Source organism: Fundulus heteroclitus, chromosome 19 (genome assembly GCF_011125445.2).
Source record: "Fundulus heteroclitus isolate FHET01 chromosome 19, MU-UCD_Fhet_4.1, whole genome shotgun sequence".
NCBI classification, from domain to species: domain Eukaryota; kingdom Metazoa; phylum Chordata; class Actinopteri; order Cyprinodontiformes; family Fundulidae; genus Fundulus; species Fundulus heteroclitus.
In genome coordinates this window covers 20,878,292-20,898,717 of record NC_046379.1, presented here as the reverse complement: position 1 = coordinate 20,898,717, position 20,426 = coordinate 20,878,292, and the positions used below count along the sequence as shown (strand labels likewise).

Genomic DNA, 20,426 nt, shown 5'->3' with positions numbered 1-20,426 from the left:
GGAATGAGCCAGTTGAGCCACATCAGAGGCACACAAGGCTGTGTATCATTTTATTTCCCCCTTTTTAATAAGTCTAATCCCCCTCTGTTAGGTGGCTTTTTATTAATACTGAAGCAGGTCGGAAGTACTCCATTTACCCCACAGTCGACTCAAACATATTTAAATGACAAATAACTATGATATGGGCAGAAATTTCCCCTCGACATTTTATGATGTCTGGGTTCCTGCGAACTCTTCAAATCTGGACTAAGGCTTGATCATTTTCTTGATAAAGTCTGGACAGGTAAGGAAAAGGGGAGAGTGGTTGTAGAAAAATGCTTCCAGACTTTACTGCTTATTCCAAAAATATTGAAACGATAAGTCAGAATATCTTTTTTATTATTAAATGGCCTTTATTTTATTGCTGTTTAGATGACATTTTCCACTGAAAAGCATACGTAGTTTTATGTTCTTCAACTCATTGATTGGGTTTAGAGTGATCCCACAGATGTGTTCATACATATACAAAAAGGGCCTCTCTACCTTTAGTCATTTTTTTTTTTTACTGTAAACCCTGTCAGATCAGATTTTCAATTGGACAACTGTTCTTGAACTGGGTCTGGATCAGATCCCTCACATACTTATGTTTTTGTTTTTTGCAAACCAAATAAATGTATCAAAGATTATCAAATGATGTTTGAGCTGTGTTTATTTATTTATTGTAGGAGAAACAGTCCAGATTTGACAACTGTTTGTGTTCTAGGTCTTAAGGTAATCCAGGTAGAAGAGAAAAGAGCTAACTGGGAAACAGCCTCTTTTCACAGAGCCAAATCACAAGCTAACTTGTTCCACGATTCACAGATTGTGCCGATGCTGGGATTAGCTGTCCTGACCGCAAATACCCAGAATATTAAAAACAAGTTATGAGAACATTTAAAAGTTTTAGTCTGGAAAATAATTGATTCGTGAAACGGGGAAACTTGTAGGAGCCCCGTTATCTTTGAAACAATAACGTTGTACTTGACAGGATTAATTATTTTGCTTTGCAGGCGTTTTTTTTTTTCCAGGTCCCTATTGTTTAAGAACTTTTCTGAAAATGATATTTCAAAAATCATTAACCTTTTACAAACATTATTGAAAGAATTGTGACACGTGGACGAAATAAAACTTAGAATCGACAATTTCTTGCAGCGTCACAACAGAGGATGATACACTAGGGCCAGTTCATACCCACACGTTAGCATTTCATACTGAATGGCGTATCTGATGATATATGTTGGCGGTTCAGTAGTATAATGAATTATAAACGTAGTATTCATGAATGCTTAAATCTCACATTTTTCTGATTTTCCATTACACACTTGTTCAATAGCATTTCAGTACTTTTGGATTTGAGCAGTTTTAGCGCCACTACTGGTGGCATGAGGCAAGAACTGGACCCCACAGAAGTTGGATATGAAGTCCAACTCCACCAGGATGGACGAATGAATCAATATGAGCCATGGTCAGGTTTGCTGCCTTCCAGCACAGTCTAAAGAGCGTGGAGGAGATTCCTGGAGATAGGATGTCCTTCACCCATCAGCAGGGCCAGTATCTGCTCCTTTGTGCAAGGAGGAAAAGGATGAGTACTACCAGAGCCCTGCAAAGTGATCTCCAGCAGGCCACCGTTGTGAAGGTCTCAGACCAAACCAATAGAAACGGACTCCATAAAGTAGGCTCTGTGCTCACTGCCTGGAACCGTGGAGCTCGGCTCGTACTTACCAGAGAACACTGAAGAATTGAGTGTTCTCTGGTCACAGATTACGGGGTTCACTCTGAGCTCACGGGACAGACGAGAAGGGGTCTGGAGAAGCTGCTTGCTGCAACACCGTTCATCATGATGAGTTGGTGGTGGGTCAGTGTTGGTCTGGGAAGGCGTATCCATGGAGGGGCACACAAACCTGTACAGGATAAACGACGGTACCCTGGCTCCCGTTATTGGTATGAACTTCTAAGACACGTTGACAGACCCTTCACTGGTGCAGTGGGTTCTGGGCTCCTCCTGGTGCACGATATTGCCCAGCCTGGTGTGGCAAGTGTGTGCTGGCAGTTCCTGGATGACGAATGGATGGATTGATGACAGTGACTGGCCTCCACACCCCCCCTGAAATAAATCCAATAGATCGTCTCTGGGGCATCATGTTTCGGTCCATCTGACGCCACCATGTTGCACCTCAAACTTTCCAGGACCTCAGTGATGCCTTATTCAGGATCTTGGAGGAGACAACCACGGACCCCATCATAAGGAGCGTGCCCCAACGCTGCCAGGCATGCATACAAGCACATATGAGCCATACAACTTACCGAGGACCGTTCTGAGTTGCTGCAATGACACTTCAAGAACTTTTGCTGTCTCCGGATTAAACCCTCTGTTGGTTAACTTTCATCTTCGTCAAATGATGCCACATCCTCTTGTTCCTAACACATTATTACTCAGCATAGGTATCCAGCATGCTTATTTTTCCTAGTTGAGATCTGACATGTTTTCAGTGATACTTTAATTATTTTGAAGTGTACTTTGTGTGCAAACTAGCAAAGTTAGGCCCAATTTCACAAAGCTGACCACTACAGGGTCTTCATAGATGAACCATCAGTGGTACAAACACACCACCCTGGCTATGTGGTGATTGGAGACAAATTCACAACTACAAGGGGCAAAATTTGCTGGTGAAGATTCTCAGTCATCCAGGTCATGGTCATTCCAAAAAAAGAAACGTCTTCAACTACAGAAAACATGTCCAGTTGCTTTGTTTTTCACTTTTTTTGGAAGAGGTAAAAGTGCAGTTTGGGCTATAAGAACATCAGCATTTGTACTTTTTTTCATGTCTCACGTTTCAATGCAGTTTGAAACGACCAGGAGAAGCTGTTATCCTGCCTAAAAAAACTCATGTCTTTACTTTGAACATGGCAAAACGACACGTAACTAGGGCAGCTTTTTAGAAAGCCGTTTCTCTAGAAGACGTTGAATCTGAAGTTTCCCAGAAAGAAGAACAAACTGTTTTAATTTTCCAGAGGCCCTTTACAATCATTTCAGGAAGGAAAGTAAGATGCAGGGAAGAGAAAAGGGGGCACATGGGAGGAAACGATGAAAGACAAGGAAAGGGAGAGGTATTTTCACAAGGGAGGGTAGAAAAAAGAAACACACAAAAGGACAAAAGATGAAAGGAAGTAAGATACAAGGGAGGAACAAAAGGACGCAAGGAAAGATAGAAAAGTAGGAAAAACAGGATAGAAGGGGATTAAAGGACAAGAAAGAAATACACAAAGAATGCAGACAAGGAATCAGAATTACTGCTGAAAACATAAGAGATTTGACACCATGATTTATTTATTCATAAATGTGAATTTTCTGAAACACCGCATCGTGAACTTGCAGTAAAGATCCTTGCAAGGGTTCACCGATCCCTCTGATAACCCTGAAAGTCAAATCGTTCTATCCACTCGTGTCCGTCTTCATTTATCGTTCTCCTCTTTCCTCCGGCTGCGTAGCAGATGATTAACGACACACTAACACACAAACGTGGCCACTCTTAATCACATCTTTTATTTGTAAGGCACCAGAGAAGCTTCCTTACTGCTAAAAGGTTGATTCATTCTTAAGTACAAGCTGCTTGCTTACATCTTTTTTTTTTTTTTTTTCTGTCCCGGGTAATCTAAAAACGTGTTTCTGAACACATTTAACAGGGTTTTTCGTCTTGTTTTTTGTAGGTTTTTTTTGTTTGTTTTTGCACAGAAAAGAAACACTTAGAAAACTAGAATATTACAAGACGATGAGAAGAAGAAAATTAATCAGAAAAAAAAAAAAAAAACACATGTTATACAACATTGTGCCTCTAGGCATGTAATGCGCGCACACACACTCACGCACGACACCAAGGTCTTTGATGATATACACACACATTAAAAAGCAGCTTTGAAACATACAAAAATGCTTTAAAAAATATGTATATTGATATATTCGTATGTATACAAATTGGCCCTTCACAGCAAAACAAACGCACAAACTATTCACATGTCTGAGTTTTGCCAAACCGGGGTTTAAGGAGAGCGAGCTCTTAGATGTCCCAAAGTTAAACCTAAAAAAAAAAAAGAAGGGAGCTGGAAACTTTTTTTTTTACCCTCTCCAACAGACAGAAGAAAAGCAACAGTACTGAAACGAATCTTAAGTGCTTCAAATTAAGATAAAGAGGCTACGTTTTTAATGCTGATCTCGGGTGTTAAGTAATTCGAGCAAAGGAGGTGAAAGCAAGCAGGAAATGCGGATCTGGGGAAAGAATGGAGAACTTCAGAGGCTTCAGAGACAGTCTTCCTCACGTCATCCTCAAATAAGGAGCAATGCTGCCCTCTGCTGCCCACAAAAATAAAAATCAAAGGCCAGCCGTGATCCCCAACTAGTCACATTGCTTTGTATTTGCAGATATTATAGATTTCTTTTTCCTTTTTGTTGTCAAACTTGAAGCTAATTTTCTTTTGAAAGATACTGATAATAAATAGAAACAGTTTTCAAATTCAAAAACCTGAACCAACCCCGGCCAATGAGACTATATTTGCCCAAGTTGATAAATCATGAATGACCAGTTGAAAGGGGTGTGATGAGACGATTGGTTTCTAGTTAAATTACTCCTGCCAGACCTGTAGATCCTGTCTGACAACATGAAGCAGGCTAAAGAGATCTCAGAAAGCAACACTTCGGGCCCCGATCTACAGAAAATTCAAGAGATGAGAAGTTATTGATATCCACATGGTCGGGGAAAGGAGGTATGAAACCGTTTCAAAGACTTTTGGAACTCTGGCGTCGCTCCAGAAGCGCATCAACAATGTACCAAGGTGGTCAGTAAAGAACCCGGAGCATCCAACGCTCTGCAGGAAAGACCGGGCAAAAAATAAATGGCAACTCGTCTTTATTAATAAATAATAAAGGCGAGTTGCAAGGCAAAAACCATTGTTTACAGGTAACAAAGACCCATCTCGCACTAGCCAATAACATCCTGTTTATCCCGAAGACTTTTTAGAAAAAAATATTCTGTGGACTGACAGGTTTGCGTGTGAAAAAACTAACATTTCAGAAAATTAACCTCATTCCCAGAGTCAGAACAAACACAACAGTGGTACTCTGACGCTCTGGTGCTTCTAGTGCCAAAAAAAAAAAAAAAAAAAAAAAAGAAGGCTTTGGATTGGCCTAGTCAAAGTCTGGGCTTAAATGTGATTGAGATGCGGTGGTCTGGCCATAAACGGATTGTTTGTGCTGGAAAACCCGTCTAATAAGGCTGAATTAAAACAAAGTTCCCCCACGGAGGTGCAAAAGACTTCCTCATAATTATCACAACCCTTGATGCCACATGTTGCCAAAAAAAAGCATGTCACACTACTCAGTTGTTTCACATGGGGACAGGTGGGTTCAGATAGGTTTTTGTTACCCTTATTAAATGAAATCAGGACATAAAAGCAGCATTTTTGTAATTTACTCGGCTTATTTTTCTTTAATATCAAACTTGTTCGATGACGTTTAAGTGTGACAAATAAAAAAAGGCCGAAGAAATCCTTAAGGGGGGAGCAAACACTATTTGACGCCAGTGTGTGAAATTCAAGCTAGCATGCCGTCAGCACAGCTCTCCTGCACGCTGTACACAGAAACTCAACACAGAACAAGAATCGATGCAACATGCGTACAACTCACTGAAAGTTTATTAAAGAAGGATTTTTTGAGCCCATAAAGAGTGAAAATGAGAGTATTCTGGTGTCTGAGGTGTTTGTAATCGCTTTCGTGACCAACAAGCTACTGCTTCACGTCTCCGCTCAACAGTGGGAGAGAAAGAGACTGTAGAGAAACAAATCCGCCGCCTTTCCTTCACCTCCAACCCCCAGTGTTCGTCTCCAATCAATCAGTTTGATGTGGGGTAAAGTTTAGTTGGATAAGGAGCTATTCCTGGGTCAGGAAAAGCTGGTGTACATTGGGGGCGTGGGGCGTTTACAGGATGTTGAAGTGATTATCGGAAAGAAAGCTGAAATTCACCTAATGGATCTGGAACCGCTGGGAGCTTCATCCCCGACGTTATCAGGAAGTTGAATCGAACAAACCAGAAAAAGCTGTTTTTAAGGGAATGAACTGGAAACGTGACAACAGCCTGGTCCTAAAACTAGCATCATGTTAAACTACCAGGACCCAGCTCAGAAAAATATCACGGCAAAAACGTTTGAAGTTACGGCCCGATCCACTGTAATGACAGAAGTGGCACCGGCTTCACTTGGGATGAAACCTGGTTAATCACTGAAGAGTTATACGTCTTTTAAAAGTCCAATCTAACCAACGAGAAGAGAGTTTTCATTTGAGATGAACTGATGTAGGGGGTCAGAAAAGGTTTTAAGAACCAGGATGTTTTTTTTTTGTTTTTTTTTAAATCTGCTTATTGTCGCTGCGAGACTACAGGGGACATGGGAAGAAAGCCTGTTTCTCACTCAGCCCTCTCTCCAAAAGGAACAACAGTTACATTTGTTAGGCCTAATAACAGCTGATTACACACAAATAAAGTATTGAGAGTCTGAGGTCTGCACTGAGTCCATCACCACTAGATGATCCGGACGTTTACTCTCAGTTTAAGCTTTTCAGGATCCTTTGCACATTCGAACATTTCCGCTCATCATCATCATCATCATCATCATCTCTGCGGTTCCTCTACAACACTCAGCAGCCAGACTTGCATCAACCCCCATTTACAGTCTGTTCTTCCTTCTTTTTAAACACCTACACCCCCCCACACACACACAGCACCTCCCCGCTTCCCTCAGCCCAGTGACCTCTGCGTGCCTTCACTAATCTGACTTGTCGCCGTCCTCTCCTCTGGGCGCTCTCTCCGCGGCGTCTCTGGCCTTGTCCTCCTTCCCCACCTGCGGCTGGCTGTGAGAGTAGTTGGCCAGGATGGAGGAGAGGGAGAGGAGGCCTGAGCTGGAGGAGACGGCAGGCAGGGAGGGCGGGGTGAGGCCCAGGGGCAGCGGGGCCACAGGCAGGGTCAGGCCCTGGAGCTGGGACAGGTGCTGCACCTGCAGCTGTTGCTGCAAACACACAAAACAGGACAACATGAAACCGGCCGTTAAATGTCTACAAGACAAAAAATAAATAAATACTTAACAAAATTAGCATCTATGGTAAAACATGTAAAATACCATCAAAGAAATCCAGCTTTTGTTGCAGCTTAAATCTCATTTTACTGAATTCAACCTTAAATCTAAGGACATTTATTCAGTGGAGGTAAATAAAAAATAACCATTTGTCACTCCAAAAAATACAGTTTTACAAAATTACGGCTGCCACCCCTCATTGGGAGCCTCTAAAATGTATTTAAATAACATGACATTTTTTATTATTGCATCTTATTCAGATTTTACACGTCTGCTAATAACAGGATGTTCCTGAAGTTAAAATTCTGTGTAAAATAAATAAATAAATAAGAAGCAGCAGCACAGTGTTAACCGTACAGTTTGAAAAACGTGGCAGTCTACCAAACCCAGGTTTGCGGCAGGATTAGGAAGTAAATCAAGACCCATTTACTGAGTTTACACAGGGCCTGCGTTTCAAAGAAAGCGTGGCTCTGAACACACAAAGATCATCTGTAGTCAAAAAAAAAAAAGTCTCCAAAGCAACCAGGCGTCCACAGATCTACATAACTGCTTGTTTTGGGAGTGATAAAAGACAACTAAGGGTTTTCCTTCTGTCCTTGTACAACAACTGGAAACATGTGGAGCTTCCTCAACTCTGCTGGGACCTTCACTGCTTCACTGTTACAGTCAGAAGAGACTAAAAGTGAACATTTGTTGAACAAACACTCCAGCTGGGCTTGGTGTGAAAGGAAAAAGGCCGACCTCCTTCCCACTGCTGAGCGGTGGAGGATCTGTAATGCTGTGGGCCTGTTTCTCTTCCTAAGACCCTTACAGGAGAAGATCCCACCATAAACTCTTTAAAGCACACCAGAGCATTTTAAATAAAGATCTGCCATCTCTCTAAGTGCAGTCCTACCGGATAAATGGGTGCTAACCACTGTGCTATTCTGTAAAATAGTAATCTGAAAGTAGATTTTTTTTTATTTTGCAATCTAACGCTGCACTAATGACAGTAGATCAAACCTAAGATATTGTTTCAGCTTCAAGGCTTTAAATGAGTGGTTATTTCAGTCCTCGCTCGGCGGCTCAGAGCACAAACGTTCGTAAAGTGAACAGCCAGCGAGTTGCTTGGATCACTCGCCGGGTGGATCGGATGACAACCGGTCGCCTCGTGCCTCCCGGCAACATCTACAGGACGACGGGGGGGTTAAAGGCGGCGCTGCAAGTCGTCAGGTTTGCTCACCCGTATGATGGAGTTCATCTCAGGAGGCGTGACCTGCTTGGCTCTCTCTATCGCACCCATGACTTGCTGCTGGTGCTGAAATGGGGAGATTTCGTTATCATATGAATGCATTTAGGTGCTTTCACAGAGAAAGTTAAAAAAAAAAATTAACAAAATCCCATTTTTCCCCCCCCCCTGCCTATTTTCTTCTTTCAGTTGACAGACTTAAAAGCAGCCAATGTTTTATCTGAAACTATAAGCACGGCTTGCAAAAATGTTCACACCTCTAATTTTATTTAATTTAGGTTTTTGACCAGTTACATTATGGTCTGGTCTCGTCAAAGGAGACTGAAATCCAAATTCCTCACTGCAAAAATAGAACTAAAAATAAGTAAAATGTTCTTAAAATTTGTCCTTTTTCCTTGATTTGAGCAGGCAAATAAGATGATCTGCCAATAAAATAAGATTTTTGCACTAAAAATCGGAACAATTCATCTCCATCATCTTATTTCAAGTGCAGTACATCTAATTATTTTATTTTAGGGGTCAAAATACTCAATTCCATTGGCAGATAATCTTATTTACCTGCTCAAATCTAGGACAAAAACACTAATTTTAAGAACATTTTACTTATTTTTAGAACCGTTTTTGCAGTGCTGGCCTACATGATCTCCATAGCGGCTCGGTTGACAACCAGAGCTGAGGCCATCAGGCAGGAGAGCACATAGTGTGCGTCTTCTGGAGAGAAAGTCAACAAGGAGATGCGGTGGTGGTGGTGGAAGGACGAACTACAGGGGTGTGGTCAGAGAACGAGATCGGCTAAGGAGTGGGACCGTGTGAGGAGAGTCACCAGGAGTACAGAGAGATGGGAAGGGTGCCTGGAGGAGGACCAGAGAGGAGATTCATGAATAGAGTTAAAGAGGACATGAAGGCAGCTGGTGTGAGAGAAGATGCAGGAAGAAAGGGTTAGATGGAGACAGCGATCCCTGAAGGGGAATAGGGACGAGAATAAGACCAAAGTAGGATCGCTAACCCCATCCCGTCTCTTTAGCAGAGACGGGGAAGCTAGTCAGAGCCGATGGGAAGATGGACAGAGTTTAGTTCAAGGCAATCCTGGAAGGAAACCTGTTTAACGCTGCAAAAGACTGGTGACGGGGAACGAGGTTCACCTTCCGACAGCGTGACTCTAAACGTCCAGAAAGAGCTGCAGTTAAGGTTTATGCATGTGTTAGGGTCGCCAAATCTGGATTAGGGCATGGGTGACCTAATCTGTGATCTTGAAAATAAAGAAATGAACTCTTAAAAGTTAAGAAAGTGCTACGTGAGCAGTGCCGTGCAGACTGCAGCCTGGTGTGCAGCAGGAAGCCTCCATGTCTTTAGTTTAGTCAGGAGTCTGGCTCCAGTCATTGGCTGCCTCTGTCTGCGCTACTCTATCCAAACAAACATGGCAGACAGAGCGAATAAATACACACAAAAAACCAAACGGAAGGGTCAGCCCCAGTAAATCCGGTTCCTGCTCCCAGACAAAAATAACTCCTTGAGACAAAATATAAAAAAAATGTCAAGGGGTGTCAATACTTGATGGGTCGATCAAACCATTGTGAAAGTCTACAGCTTCCTCTCCCTCAGCGTGACTCTCTCTGTAAGCAAAAGCTCTTATCCACCGCAGGACAAAGTCTAGAAACACACAGACGTCCTCACCTCCTGGGACAGGTAAGGCAGCACCTGAGCGCAGATCCCATTCAGTCTCTTCACTATTTCAGCCTGCAGATGAAAACAGATTTATAGTCAGAACAATCAAAGCCCCCCCCCCGACTCTGAATGGTACCACTAGCAGGATTTCTAACAAGAGACGCTGACTCACCTGTTTGTGCATTTCAATGTTGAGCCCATAGGACATTTCATAATACTGTGACACAAACAGGGCGACAAAGACAAGACTTAGAATCAACTAAAATACATTTTAAGAAGATTTTCAAACCAAAATAAAAACACAAGGAACCCCAGTTGGTTGTTAACCAGTAATTATGTTCAGTTTAACTAATATACTGAGAGGATTTGGTCTGAGGAAAGCAGAGTGAGCGACACACTCACCATGATATAGTGACGCTGCATCTCAGACTTCTCAGAGGCCAGCTTATCGCACTCCAACTTCAAACTGGAAGAGCAGATTAGATGAGTTAGAAACAGGGGAAATCTTGGCATGGGCACAAAGTATTCAAAGTGTCCTTTTACTGAATAATTTTTGGAGATACACAATTTTTCAATGACGAAATAATTGAAAAATTGTTAAATATATTGCTTTTAACCCACTGAATAATTGTGTCCTTAGAAATTGTCATGTGGTGCAGCCCTAGAGTAGTGAGCAGATATTAAGGGGGCATATCATAATTTTTAAAGCCTTTCTTTTTAGTGGACAATAAAACATTTTACCCTATTCACTTGTAGCTTCGGCCTCCTTCGCTTGGACTAAAGAAATTGCTCCGATAAATAATAAACGGTGGATTTGTGAGACTGATAAGCTGGAAGTCCGTGACCTCGTTTAGCAGCTCTGCAGCAAATGCAGTGGTGTAATTGCTCAAAAAAAACATTATAGAATACTGAACGCTTTAAAAATATCTTCCAAAAAGAATACAAAGACATCTATGCAATACCTGGACAGACTATATTAAAAATGTCTGCATTCTTAGAGACTTTGAGAACACAACAAAATGTATTGAAGGGCTAAAAACTGTGAATTTTGTATATGTCCCCTTTAAATTTGAAAAAAAAAAATACTATTACCAAGAAGTGTGTTTCTGATAGGACATAAAAAAGATAAAACAAAGTCAAAAGGTGCATCAATTTAAGAAAATGTATTATTAAGCTGTTTTTAATTAAGATTATATTTAAAAAATGCCATGTGGACATATAATTGATGGAAAAATCTTTATTAACTTTTCATCAGTCTCACCTTTCTTACACTTGCATTTTTTGCACATCGGTATTTTGATTATTTATCTTTGGTGATAAGCTCCAAGTCTTTAAACGTGGAAGCCCTAATCTTTACCTCCCTCCAAAGATTCTCTCCAAAACGCCAATAACTCAGAGTCAGAAGGAACATATTGGTAATATAAAAAAATAAAAAAACTTTACACCTAAACCGGCCAGGGATATGAATTATTTTGGGCTTAACTATACATCTCAGTAAAATGTTGTAAAATACGATGAGCCTACTTTCACAGCAGTACACATTCTGAATAAATACAGGCTTCTGAACATAAATAAATAAATACCCCTGAGCTGAAAAAGAGACGGATTACTCGGTCTATACCTGTGATACTGTGCTTGGAGGAACTGGAACTCATCCTTGATTCGGTCACAGGAGTCAGAGGTGGTGAACTTCAGAGCTTGGCCGGACTGGGATGACGCCTTTGGGGAAGACGGAAGAAGGGACACGCATCGAATTTAGAAACGTTTTCTCCAACTGCTTCAGATGCTAAATCCTTCCTATCGGAAAACTTCGGCTCCAATTCACAGCCCTTTGATTTCCGATTTGACGAGCGCAGCCAGCATGACAAAGAGATAGACACGTCCCTTGCAGATAAGCAGGCAGTGTGCAAACACACACACACACACACACACACACACACACACACACACACGTCTGTCCCGGCTGCACGTCTTAATCTAAGTGCGGTTGAGTTTGTCTAGAAGCAGCGGCTTGACCTCTGAGATTAACCGTTTGAGGTTAACCGGGGTTCAGCCTAAACTCCGGCTCCATTTTGGATTGTGCCTGTAGAGAAGTGCGTTGAATTTACGACACGCAGCTAATAGCTAAAACGCATCACGCGTGCTGGCGACATGAAACATCTGTCTGCGCAGCAACTCCCCATGGAGGAGCGCAGAGAGCGTCGGCGAAAGGAGACGTGTTTACATAAGGCCGAGCGCACCAGCGCGGCCCGTCTGGTTATAAACGGACAAACATTTAAACCATCCCTCAAAGCTGTAATCCAGGGTTTATCTGGATCCCTAAACTTCGTTTCTCTCTTAATAAGTGGCACAGGGGCCAGAGGTTGCCAGCCAGATAGGAAGGAGGAAATGTTTGATTAAACATCTCCATCCAACATGGAGGAAAGGGAGCGCCGTCAGTCACACCGGAAAACAGTAGGACTGAGTGAGTTCTTAAAATAATGTCAAAAAACAACTGTAACCCGTGTTGGCAGATTTATTTTCAGTTTTTTGATTCGTTTTGCAGATTTCATTATATTAAAAAACAATATTTTGTTGCCCTGAAGACGAGTGAGGTGACCACATGGTCCAGGTGGTCTAATGACTCGAGTAGAGTTGTTACTCAACAATTTAAAGAAAAAAATATTAAATTACTTTGTCATTTCATTAAAAAAAAAAATTATGTGTAGCCATGGGCCAGTTTGCAAGTATCAATGTAAACAAAGATTTTAAAAAATCTGCATCATAACCTTTGACATTTTCCTTGATGTGTAAAATGTATTATACCCGTTGGCCTAGCACCAGTGAGGGAGCTCCCTATGCTTAAGGAACTATGATAGGAAGCATACAGGCTCCTTTTCCTACCTCCTTCCTTCCTTACTGACTGCACTATTCAGATCGCTGATGCACTTCTGCTTTGCTTAAACAGTCCTTACCGACTGGACCTATTCAGAGGCAGCCGAGGGCTCCATCCGAATACCCTTATAGAGTAAGGACTCTTTAGCCAAAGCAGCGTGTCAGCGGTCGCCATGATAAGTGCTGTCCGAATAGAGCAGTCAGTAAAGGAGGAGGTAGGAAATGTAGCCTGTCAGCTCCCTCCCATCACGTAATGATGTCAGAGTTAATGGCTGTCCGAATTCGCCACATCAGTCCCCGGCTCCTTTCCTCCCCATGATAGAGTTCTTACTGTTGACCCTGTGAAAGGTTGCAGAACAGGAGCAAGGACCTGGAGCTAGGAGCTTTGGTTAAGGGTATTCAGATGGAGCCAGAAAGTTTCTTGAAGGTATGTCATAAAGCCAAGAGGAAGTAGGTCATTTTTTAGGGTTTTTTAACATCTAGTCAAACTTAGAAACTCCTGCTAGTTTTGAGGCATCAGCTTCATATTTGGTCAGTTTCATCTTAAAACATGGGACATTAAAAGTGTTCAAAGCAAAGAGCTTTTGAGCATGTCTAGAGAGTGTGACCTGGCTTAAAATGTTGTCTTCTCACCAAAAGGGTTGGAATGCAGCAACTTTCTCATCTAAAGACATAATTATGCCAAAGTTAGTGTGAGCGATCCATTTGGGGTGCCAAACAATACAATATGCTGACATTATCTAAGCCCCGCCCAGCCTCTAGAAAGATACTGTAGCAAAAATCTGGTGGGTCGGTGTGTGGCCTAAATCCAAGGTGTAAATCTTACAGGAAGTCGGCCATTTTGGATCAAATACACCATTTTGTGTCTGTTACTTGAGTTCTAGTTAAAGTGAAACTTTTTAGTCTGAAATTTCTTGGTTTTCATTCATTAATGACAGATGAATCAACAGAAACTGGACATATGAACACATGGTGGACAGACAGATGGTTGCCTGAACAAAAAGTTGGGTGGACTAACAGACAGACAAATTCAAATTGAGTGGATCTAGTCTAATTTTTTTTTTACTTTAGTCCAATAAATATACTTGTAATAGTCAACATTAGTTTAGCAATGGTAGCGGTAAATGTTTTACTTTTCAGCTTTAAATAAATGTTGCATGTAGGTTTTTTTTAAACGTTAATTATCTTAAATTATGTGTAAGCAAGTTTTTTTTTTATTTTATGTTTTCAAATATACCGTGAATTTCTAAAACCACCACATGTCTATGTACACGTCACATTTGTCTAGAAATCTGAAAAGGGCTTGCCTCTTGAGATAGTTTTTAAATAAGATCATTAAAATAACTCAATAAAACAAGTCAGAAATAACTGCTGTAATTAGTAGTTATTTAGTTATTTTGAAATTCAAATTTTGTTTCTAAAGATTATTCGAACATAACAGAAAAGTGTTCCTGAGAGACCTGATGTGATTTAAGATGTGCTACAAAGCAAGCATTCGTCAACCCAAAGCCACAAACTCTCAGACAAATTAAAGTTATTAAAGAGGATTCTCAATCGATACATTACTTTTTTATGTGTGAGCATGAATTACAGTTTATGGACATAGACAATATAGCAGAGTTCTAATATTTGCTGGTTCATTGTAACTTTGGGAAAGAAAAAAAGCAGTAAATATCATTAAAATTAGAGATACATCCATCCAGCAGCCAGAGATTGGTACGAATCAAATTCCCCTTAATCTGCTCTGATCAGTCGGATGCTGAAAAATCAGAAGTTTTTGTTCCCACCCTTTCAATAATTAAATGCCCCACAAGTAAGAAATGTTCAGTCTATAAATGTATCGAACAGCCGCATGTACTCTGATGAGCTGTTTTGGAGTCGGACATAAATCAGATAAAGATTAGCGACATGTGCTTTATGCGCTTTATCCTTTTTTAATTTCCTTGTAGGAGTGGACAATAATTCAATATCAATATGTGTGGCGACATAACTTTATTCAATAAAAGGAGATATGACATTCCAATATATACAGCAGTAAATGATTACGGTATTTGTCACTGACTGGTTTTCTAGGTTTTATGTATTTTTATGTTATATTTTTTAAAGCAAATATTTCTAAAATGTTATATTAGGAAATAAAAATGGCAAAATAACTCATCAGTTTGTACAGGCATCTGTTGTGGGCATTCTTTGTAGTCTTTTTAAGGCTTTTTCCCACTGATATGTTTATATTAATATAATTATATTGTATCGACCGAAATTAAGAAATATATCATGATATAAGTTTTTCTTCTGGATTCAAAGCTGCCACCACTAATCAAAAAACCCACTAGGTGTCCTTTATGTGTTTAGTCATTTATAATGAATGAAATAAAATAAAGCCAGCTTTCAAAGAGAAAACTGATTGCTGTGAATAATGATAATAATAATCCTACAGTAATAAGTCACGATAGAAAAAAAATACATTATGAAACTACCTAAAGATTTAACAAAACGTGCTTCAAGTATCCCTGTTTATAATAAAACAAATAGTTGGGTGATTACACACCTGTGCTAAAAGACGCTAAGGTGTCTCACCAACAACCCTGTTAAAAATATTTAGTGTCACAGACGGGAAATAGAATAAACCAGGAGTACCTAAATGTTACTACTTTTATATAAAACAATAATGTGTTTCAACTTTTTTCTTGTGAACTTGTGCTATATATTAAAAATGAATGTGCATGCTTTGAGCCCATTATTTATACCCTGAACCGAGCAGGACGAGCATCTGTAGCTGTTAGCCGCATCCAGGAAGGCTAGCTAATGGGGAACAGTTTGTAGCCGAGAACAAAAAAAAAAAAAAAAAAGCCGAATACACCGTTCAGCCACACGCTGCAGGCGTTTGGTGTTATAAATTAAACACCTCCGCTTTAACTCGTCCGTCCAGGCGCAGACGGGCAAAGGTCTGGCTTTGTGGCAGCCAGCTGACAGCTACCTGCGGCGCCCATGTTATCCAGTTGTCGGCTGCTAGCTTAGCGTTAGCTCGGCTTCGCTGCGTTTCCAGCCGGGACGGGTCCGGTCCGGCCCGGGCTACAACTTTAACTCACCGTGTGCCTGGATTGAGGAAACATCATGTCAGCGGAGCGTTTTCGCAGCGTTTCCCCTGGTCTCGCCGAAACCACAAGGCCAGCCGGCTAAGCTAGCACGTCCCCAGATATTATTAAATTACCGGAGAGGCTGCTGGCACATTGTACTCTGTCATCCTTTAAAATAACACCAGCTAACGTCAAAGCGGCGCGGCGAGAGGAGCGGTCGGCTGCTCTTTAGCAGTCGGGATCGCTAAACGGGCGTCTGGCGGAAAGAAAAGACTGTTTCAAGGCAACATCAGGTATTAATGCTACGCCTCCCCCGGGGACAACCCTGGATGTTGACACACGAAACCCCCCCTCCCCGCCGCCACCCCCCCCAGACTGCGTTGAAGGGAGGAACAGCATCACCCGGAACACAAACCGAGCAGCGGTGGAGCGGGCGCCCCGTGTGACCACGCGCTGTATTAAACCCAGCAGGGCGCGAGCTCACCGATGTCCTGTGTCAGCCGCTGGTGTCTATTAATGGAGAGATATTAATGACCTATTATAAGTGTTACACTTCAACGTCGACATGGGTTATACAGACGCTATTGTTAAAGATACTGCAGACAAAAATGAGCTGTTGAAATAGCGTCTCTCTCTGTTATGGGAGAAATGGTTCTCCACCCAGAGCGGCAAATCTCTCCTCCCCCCCCCCCCCCCCCCCCCCAAAAGCTGTTGGACATGGGGGTGCAGAAGGTACTGCAAAAACCACACTATGGATCGTAGGTAAAATATGTTGGAAATATGCAACAACAATGTATGAAGAATATATAAGAAAAATTCTGCCAGTGTGGTAGTTGCACTTGCACCATGTCAAAATCATCATTTGAAAAGAAAAAATAAAATTTGCTTTCTCATTTCATCTTAAAATCTAAAACATAAAAATACTAAGAATGATCAAACAGTTTTCTGCACTGAACAGTTTGGGTTTTATGTACGGAAGAGCATTAGGGCCTTTCAACAACAGCAACAAAAAAAGCCATTTAAAGAAGTATTCAATTCTGACTTTTTTCTCAGAATTCTGACTTTATTCTCAGATTAGAGTCAGATTAAAGTCAGAATCGAATAGACTTTTTTTAATGCCCTTTTTTTTTTTTTTTTTTTTTTTTTTTTGACTGGCTCTTAATCTTCTCCCATATTTATTTCTGACTTTTCAACCTTAGAAAATTTCCAGGTTCTTTTTCTTGAAAATATGTGAAATTAATCTCAAAATCTTTTTGATTCCACCAAAAAAAAGTTTTTTGGTGGAAATTTCCTCTTTTTTTCCCCCCCTTTTATCTACAGTGGCCCTAATAAGCCGTCATATTTATGAAATCTTTATTCTGTTATAAACAAAAAAGGACCTAAAAAGAACCGTTTCTGACATTTTTACAGGATGAGATCTTGGCTGCCCTTTTTCTGGCCCTGGACACCTCGTGAATGGATGGAAGGTCCGTCCTAATATTCCTCTCTCCACCAAAAAAAGGTGTGAATATCAGTCATTAGTTTCCAAAAAAACAGGAGTGAATAACAGTCACTACTAGTTTCACATTAAGAAATATTTTATCATTGGATCCTCAGTTTCTGCTTAAAACAATCTGTGATATTTTGCTTCCTGCCAAAACCAAAGCTGATTGAGCTGTTGAGATTAGCTTTTTTTTTTTTTTTTTTTTTTTAAAGAACTATCCAACACCATTATAAGCTTAGTTTGGTAACACTGCATGTTGACAGCTGCTAAGCGCCTCTTCTCCTAAACAGACAAAAACCATGATTTGTCAGCCTAAATGAAGCCGCCGATCCAACATAAAATCAGCCCATTAATGGCTAACGATGTCTCTGAATATCCATGTTTTAAAGCGGGTCCATCAGTACATCAGGGATATAAAGAAAAAAGGTGTGTTGGGTAATGAGGGGAGGGTTGACCGAGCATCATGGGAAAACTCAAGGTTAGAGTGAGTCCAGATTCCATCACAAGTGGAAAATATTCTACTCAACTTCAGCCCATCAAGGTCCGAGAGAAGGTGGCTTTCTCTGCACAGTATATTATAAAATGTGCATTTATCAATGCAGCAACGAAAGGCCGAAACAGTGAAAGTTATCTCCTAATCTTTTAGATCTGGAAGGGTGGAGGTGATTTTCCTTCATTCTCCGAGTTCTTCAATGGAATTAAACGCGCCGAGTTATAAAATACTTATTTTTAATTTCTTTGTGTGAACCATTCTATCTTTACAGGCTTTTGCTACCTGACTTTTGGTCCCCTTTCCCATGGCATCAATTTAGATAAATATTCTTTTTAAGGATATAACAATTTTTGTTTTTTTTGGTAACAGGATTTATAATATTTGCTTAACTGTACTTATTACTTATTAACCTATAGCCGCTGTTTTTGAAACAGTTAAATGACACAAAATTTTAATTTAGTCGAATCCTAAATTTCTAACAGCTCATATCTCTCTGTTCAGTCCTTACCAGGATCTTTGTAGTCCGGAATGATCAGTTTTGTCTTAAGATTAATAAGATATTTCATTCTGTCCCGTTTTTCTTGACATTTTGTCTGAGCTGGAGTTTCTTCAGGGTGGCCTTAATATGCTGCTCTAAGGTCTGAGAAAGTTGCTATAACTAACAACTACTTTTCATAACTAATGTCATTAAAATACATGACTTAAAATGTGCAAAACTTTTATCATCAGTTCATAAAGATAAGTTGGACTCTCCAAGTTGAGCTCAAGTCTTCAATAAACGCATATCTTGCTTCTGCTGAAGTGTCACTAGTCACATGCTGACATGTTATAATCTGCGTTGACTCGACTTAAATCAGCCAGTTACGTATTTCTGACTTTTGAAACTTCCCTCTCCATCTTAGGGAGTTTGACTCCGTGTATCTCCACTCTTCCTCCAGACTATAGGAACTTGATTTTCAAATGAAACGTAAAATTTACTTACATCTGTAAGACGACTTTGGACCACTGAGCAACAGTCCAATCCTTTTTTTTTTACCCTCCTTAGCCCATATAAAACACACTTATCGCTCTTTCAGTATTTGCTTCACACATGGATTGAGAGTCTATTACACATCATGTATGCTGGCTTGTGAAGCATCAGCTCCAGCTGCACACAATCTCTCACACACTCTGAAAGGGGCTCAAAGGTGGGGTTATCAGTGTGGCTCGTGCACCTTCTCTACCACACTTTTTCCTTCCACCAAACCTTGTATTTATACACTTTATAAAAAGCAGTCTGAGCAGTTGGCTCGTTTAGTAAAGGCCTTTTGTGGATTACCAGTCAGCTAGATGAGTGTCAGGCCCACAGCCTTTCCTGTGATTGTGGAAATCACATCCTAACTGTAACATAGCATCTCTTTATTTGAAATCCTTTATTTCAGCAATAAAAGCTATTAAGCAATAGCCTATACAACTTTTCTAAGAAATTGAAATTTGTACTTTCATCAACTGTGAGCAATCTAAAAAAAAAGGCCTAAAACAGATGTTTCCATGACTTACTTAATGTATGATCAAGGTCTAATATGCAACTTTGCACGTCATAGACAAGGGGGGGAAAGGGGTTTAATCTTTAAAATCAAATATTTTAACTTGCCAGACCTATGGGTGTGGTTTACACAAAACCTCAAAACAGAACGGCAACAATAGATATGGAGCACCGAGTTCAGCAGGGAATCAGACACCCACACCTTGATCAGGACGATCTTATTGTTTAGCTAAAATAATTAAAGTGTCGTTCAGAAAAGAAAAAAAATAATATCCTGAAACACTAATAACTGGCAAACATTCTATAAAAAATGTTAGCATTTTATCTGTTTTGACCCTTGCATGTTTCACCTTTTGTTGCCAAAACATCAACACTAATTATTGGCCATCGCTTTAAAACGACTCCCACTGCAACCTGCGGCCCTGGAGTCGTTTGGCTCTTCAAAATGTTGACCAAAAATGTTAAAGAAATAACATTTTAAAACATATCAGTATTTTTTTCAGTGTGTTTAAACGGAACAGGACGACAGCAGTTCCTTTTCTGTTGAACGCTTTTGTTATTAGGTGGCAAACTACAAGTTTGTTAATTTTCCATTAATGTGGAACGTTTCATTAGAGAAAATTGTCTTCTTGTACAAGTTTGATATTTTCTGTGCTTTAAAATCTAATATAAATATTGTTATCAATGTTTATAAGTTTAATTATTAAATTTTCACTTAATAATTAACTTGATTATTAAGGGCAAAAATGGCTCTTTCGTTTGTAAAGGTCACCAACACCTGATTTAGGCAATAAGGCTTTCTGCCCAGGGAGGTCACAACACAGCACTAAATACATTTCTACTTTTCTTTTCTTCCTCTTTTTGCTTTTAATATATTATAGACAATTGACCAGAACTAAGGATTTCTCGATTTGATCCCAAGTTTTGTATAAAGTAATTTAATTAAC

The 20,426-nt window shown here is 40.3% G+C and overlaps 1 protein-coding gene across 1 annotated transcript; it reads right to left on the bottom strand.

The window, feature by feature from the left end:
• Positions 1–3,324: 3,324 nt before the first annotated feature.
• LOC105917710 (TLE family member 5) lies at positions 3,325–16,349 on the bottom strand. Its single transcript, XM_012852585.3, has 7 exons — positions 15,991–16,349; positions 11,649–11,746; positions 10,430–10,493; positions 10,200–10,244; positions 10,037–10,099; positions 8,357–8,431; positions 3,325–7,068 (listed from the first exon to the last, which is right to left on the bottom strand). Exons 1-7 carry the CDS (start codon positions 16,015–16,017, stop codon positions 6,829–6,831), a joined length of 612 nt encoding a protein of 203 aa, XP_012708039.1. The 5' UTR covers positions 16,018–16,349; the 3' UTR covers positions 3,325–6,828.
• Positions 16,350–20,426: the final 4,077 nt, after the last annotated feature.

What these genes read in the sequence shown, in the direction of transcription:
- LOC105917710 (XM_012852585.3), bottom strand. Translation starts at nt 16,017, where the DNA reads ATGATGTTTCCTCAATCCAGGCACACG. An exon ending in TGCCTTACCTGTCCCAGGAG is followed by an intron (nt 8,432 to 10,036) that starts GTGAGGACGTCT and finishes TCCCCATTTCAG; the next exon opens with CACCAGCAGCAAGTCATGGG. An exon ending in AGATGAACTCCATCATACGG is followed by an intron (nt 7,069 to 8,356) that starts GTGAGCAAACCT and finishes GTGTGTTTGCAG; the next exon opens with CAACAGCTGCAGGTGCAGCA.